The sequence below is a fragment of the Pistacia vera genome, unplaced genomic scaffold (genome assembly GCF_008641045.1).
Source record: "Pistacia vera cultivar Batoury unplaced genomic scaffold, PisVer_v2 Contig407, whole genome shotgun sequence".
Lineage (NCBI taxonomy): Eukaryota > Viridiplantae > Streptophyta > Magnoliopsida > Sapindales > Anacardiaceae > Pistacia > Pistacia vera.
This window is the reverse complement of record NW_022196232.1, coordinates 268,879-273,736: the sequence shown is the minus strand read 5'-3', so window position 1 is coordinate 273,736 and position 4,858 is coordinate 268,879. Positions and strand designations below refer to the sequence as shown.

The 4,858-nt window shown below is 32.7% G+C and overlaps 1 protein-coding gene across 1 annotated transcript; it reads left to right on the top strand.

Annotated features, from left to right (window-relative positions):
- The first annotated feature begins 520 nt into the window (after positions 1-520).
- LOC116142311 lies at positions 521-4,289 on the top strand. The gene is made up of 2 exons (XM_031427740.1): positions 521-535; positions 2,999-4,289. Exon 2 carries the CDS (start codon positions 3,010-3,012, stop codon positions 3,766-3,768), a length of 759 nt encoding a protein of 252 aa, XP_031283600.1. The 5' UTR covers positions 521-535; positions 2,999-3,009; the 3' UTR covers positions 3,769-4,289.
- The last annotated feature ends 569 nt before the right edge of the window (positions 4,290-4,858 follow it).

The following is a 4,858-nucleotide window of genomic DNA, read 5'->3' as shown; positions in this document are numbered from 1 at the left end:
TAGTTTTATGAGTGATTTGCCTATAATTTTTTTGATGTCTTTTCTTTTTTCAAATATTCTATTTTGTAAACTTACTTTTTTTCTATAATAAGTTTAATTTCTATTATAAATAGTATTTTTTTTTTTAATTTTTGTAACAAATTTTAGTTATACATTTTTTGCATTTTCTTTTTTTTGAAATTTTTTATAAATGATGTATGGGCACTTATATGTCTTTTAATCTTTTTTCCATTAGTTTTAAAACAATTCGATTTGTTCCCTGAAATAAAATTAATTTAAAAACAATTCAATTTCCTAGATAAGTTTTTATTTTAAAAAATACATTAATATATAAATAAAAAATCTTTAAAAAATAAGTTGCTTCTTTAAGACCAGTCAAGCTTTGACTTGACTTGAACGTCATAAATCCGACCCGGATCTTCAAAAATCGGATCCTATCGAATCAATCAAACCAAAACCAAGTCTCGTTCTAACTCTGTTCATTTGTTCTTTCCAAAGAAGGGTTTACATTTCTCTGCTTCGATCTTCTCGCTAAGTAAGTTTTCAGCTTTAAATTTTGTTCTTTATGTTGAATTTCATTCTGGGTATCTTTTATTTTACAAACTGAATGTTCATATTTTGTTGGGTCTTTTTCTATAGTTGATATAAGTTTCTTCATTTGATAAACTGTAGAAACTGTTGCCAGTACTTCCAAGATAAGAATTCGGAAACATTTTCTGAAAACACTTNGATGTGGATGGACTATGGAGTAGCTCTGTAGCTCACGGTGTGGAAGACTGGAACTGAAACTATGAAAGTGTGGAGATTTAAGATTTGGAGGCTGAGTCGCGGAGAAGTGTTTGAACTGTGTGTGAAGAGAAATACAGAGGAGATAAATTTATTTTTTGCTTTTATAGTTAGGGTAAAACCGATTTTCGGTTAACCGGTTTGAAATAATTTTCAAACCGAAAGTAGCGGATCCAGAAATTTCTGTTAGGGTGGGCCAAAGTAAAAATTAATTATACATTAATACTTTTGTCCATTAATATTTTTGTTAGGGTAGGGCAAAATATATAAATTATACATATTAATATTTAAAAAAAAAATTGAGAGTAGGCCATGGCCCACCCAAAAAGTGGCTGGATCCGCCCCTACCGAAAACTGAATCGGTTTTTTTGGTTTTTTGAATTTTACAAACGGAACCGGTTTGTAAAAAAACTTAATTTTCGGTTAGGTTTTCGGATTATTTATTCCACCCCTAATTTGAATAAGTGTTTTCATCGATAATCTACTCTCTTCGTGCTTGAATTGGAATGGAAGATATTACAATATATAAAATACATTTTCCATATAATAACCTTCACTGGATTTGATGATTAGGGGTGTTCGAGCCAGTTTATGTATATTTTAACTAATCATTAGGGGTTTTAGAACTATTAATCAAATAAGAACTCCAATGGTTACCTCTGTTAGTAACCGATGAAGGACTCAAACTTATGACATCTTAAGCAATACACCCAAGAGTCTCATCAAAAGACTTAACTACCCAAACAATTGTTATATTTCTCCTTATCCTTTTGAATAGTTTTATGAGTGATTTACCTATAATTTTTTTGATGTCTTTTCTTTTTTCAAATATTCTATTTTGTAAACTTACTTTTTTCTATAATAAGTTTAATTTCTATTATAAATAGTATTTTTTTTTTTAATTTTTGTAACAAATTTTAGTTATACATTTTTTGCATTTTCTTTTTTTTGAAATTTTTTATAAATGATGTATGGGCACTTATATGTCTTTTAATCTTTTTTCCATTAGTTTTAAAACAATTCGATTTGTTCCCTGAAATAAAATTAATTTAAAAACAATTCAATTTCCTAGATAAGTTTTTATTTTAAAAAATACATTAATATATAAATAAAAAATCGTCAAAAAATAAGTTGCTTCTGTAAGACCAGTCAAGCTTTGACTTGACTTGAACGTCATAAATCCGACCCGGATCTTCAAAATTCGGATCCTATCGAATCAATCAAACCAAAACCAAGTCTCGTTCTAACTCTGTTCATTTTTTCTTTCCAAAGAAGGGTTTATATTTCTCTGCTTCGATCTTCTCGCTAAGTAAGTTTTCAGCTTTAAATTTTGTTCTTTATGTTGAATTTCATTCTGGGTATCATTTATTTTACAAACTGAATGTTCAGATTTTGTTGGGTCTTTTTCTATAGTTGATATAAGTTTCTTCATTTGATAAACTGTAGAAACTGTTGCCAGTACTTCCAAGATAAGAATTCGGAAACATTTTCTGAAAACACTTTCTGAAAACACTTTCTTTAGTTGGTGGTCTTAAAACCAAAGTTCAGATTTTTTTTTTTTTTTTTTTTTATGTAACTGAGTTCTTTGAAATTGTGCAAGTAGAAGAAGTAAGGAGCTTATGAGGGTGAAATTAGAAACAAAAATAAAATTTTGAATTAATTTGGCAACATGTTTGTGAGGTTTGAATCTTGTGGGGTTTGGTTTTTATCTTCAAGATTTATCGATTTCGTGCAATGAAGGGATATCTAAGATGTAATGTGTAAGATGGTGGGAAATTTGTCTTAATTGAATTGAAGGATTCTTGTGGCGTTTTTAGAACTTGTAGTTGTAGGGGTTATATTTTTCGTTGCATTCGATTATACTTTGAAATTAGTCTTAGATTTCTTTTTATGGCCTCCAAGACAGATGTAGTTGCTATTTTTTTGGGAAGATGCAACCTTAATGCCGTTGTGTTGCCTTTTCTGTTAGAAAGCTGATTGATTTTCTGATGAAAAGAATAAAACCATAATCAATCAGCTGCCATCAAGAAGATGTGGCATCATATGTGGAGTATAAAAAATTAAAATTTGCTTATGAACTCTTTTAGCTGAAGAGCCTAGTGATCATATTGGATGACATGTTCTAGTATTTGTTAGATTTGGTTGGTGATCTTCTAGACATATATGTTAAAATATTGCATGTTTTAAGCCTATTGCTTGATGTAACAAGCAGGTCTGCAACTAATGGTCAAATCAAGGCAAAGACACTTGACGGCAGCACTTGAAAACAACTCAAATACTGAGTTGTATTTGAATGAAGATGAAGATTGGGTTATAGTTAAAAAGCAAAAAGTCACCATTCTGGTTCCAAGTCTACCTACAGCTAATAAGTCCACTATGCCAACTTTGGGACCAAGTCAACGGCAAGCTTCGCCCAGAAAAGCAATTAACAAACAATCGCAATATTCAACTGATGCATGTTCCAAGAAACCTATAGTTGATGAGCAAGAGAAGTCTGCATCATTGGCTCCAAAAAGAGGTATCCACATTGCCAGAAAAACTCCTAATCTGTATGTTCCAGCCATAGCGAAACCACCATTGGTAGATTCTAGAATGGAACCAGAAAATCCAGTTCACGCTCGTGGCTCTGTCTCACGTTATACACTTGGGGTAATGGACATGTCAAGAACTATTAGGTGCTCAAGAACTTTTCATGGTATCAGTGGTTCACTTGATAGGAGCATGTTGCTGAATCAAAGGCTGAGGGCATTAAATCTTGAGAGGAAACTACAAAAAGCTGGTGGTTTGAGTAGGTGGTTAGCATCGCTAGGACTGGGACAGTTTGTTAGGCTTTTCCAGCGGAAGAGTATCAATAAATTTCAGTTGGTGAATCTGAACATGAAGAAGCTCAAGGATATGGGTGCGGATGCAGTTGGTCCACGGAGAAAGCTTATGCATGCTATTGAATGTGTCTGCCAGCCATATTGTTTTGAGGCCTTGTAAATATTCCAAGCATCTAGAGCAATTGGCAAACCCACAGACAATGCAAGAGCAATTTAATTCTGTTGTAAATGTTCCATCTTGTTTGATTCTGAAGCATAGTCTCAAGTAGTGGACATAATATCTTGCAAATTGGTCCGAAGAGAGTTAAACGCCACGCCTTGCTGCTAGCTTGTATTTGTATTAGACAATCATTTGCCTTTTGTAAATATCAAGTTGGCTGCAAATCATAACTTGCAATCAGGTAGCTGCTGTACCCCTTACACGCTTATTGTTTTCTAATTATCACTTGAAAATCTGGGCAGCGCTTCATTGAGCAAGATGTGTTGGGACTTGCTTCATTATCATCCAGGATATGACAACAATGCAATTGCTATTTTTGACTTACAGTTTTACACCCTGCAGATGCTGCATATTTTTTTCTTGCCTTTTCCCACGTCCTATTTATGTCAAATGTTTGTAACTCACAGTTATCCCTTTCCATCCTGGTATCAAAACCAGTAAATGTAAGCAGATGGGCAGTGCCAATGTAATGTACCGATGATTTTAGAGTTTATTAACACAGATATGAGATGAGTTTGGCACAGCTACTTATTCATTTATCAGTATAAACGAGGGGACTAGCAACGCTTCGGCGTGTAAGCAATCTGTTACCAGACTGCACTTGTTTCATTTAGTACTGGTAAATGGTGTATTTTTTTCATCCTTTTCGTTCTTATACATTTCCTTTATTAGCTTTGCAGTACTACATTCCAGGTTTATATTTGCTGACTGATCATTTGATTCCAGCAATACCAGAAATTGTCAATTTGGTAACTGGTGCTTTGGTTTCTTTAAGGAAATTGTAAGTTTTATGGCAATCTTACTGTAATTTCTTAGTGGGATTCTTAAGAAATTTTAAGGATCAAATAAATTCTGAACGTATGGTAATCTTTCTCATCTCTATTTGTCATATATACTTTTAGTATTATTAGTTGGGACAAATCTGAAGGCATATTTGTTCAATATTTGAGCCAATATATATACATACACACAACCGGCCAATAAAGATATGTTCTCGTCAATACGAGTGAAGTGTGAAAATATGATTATG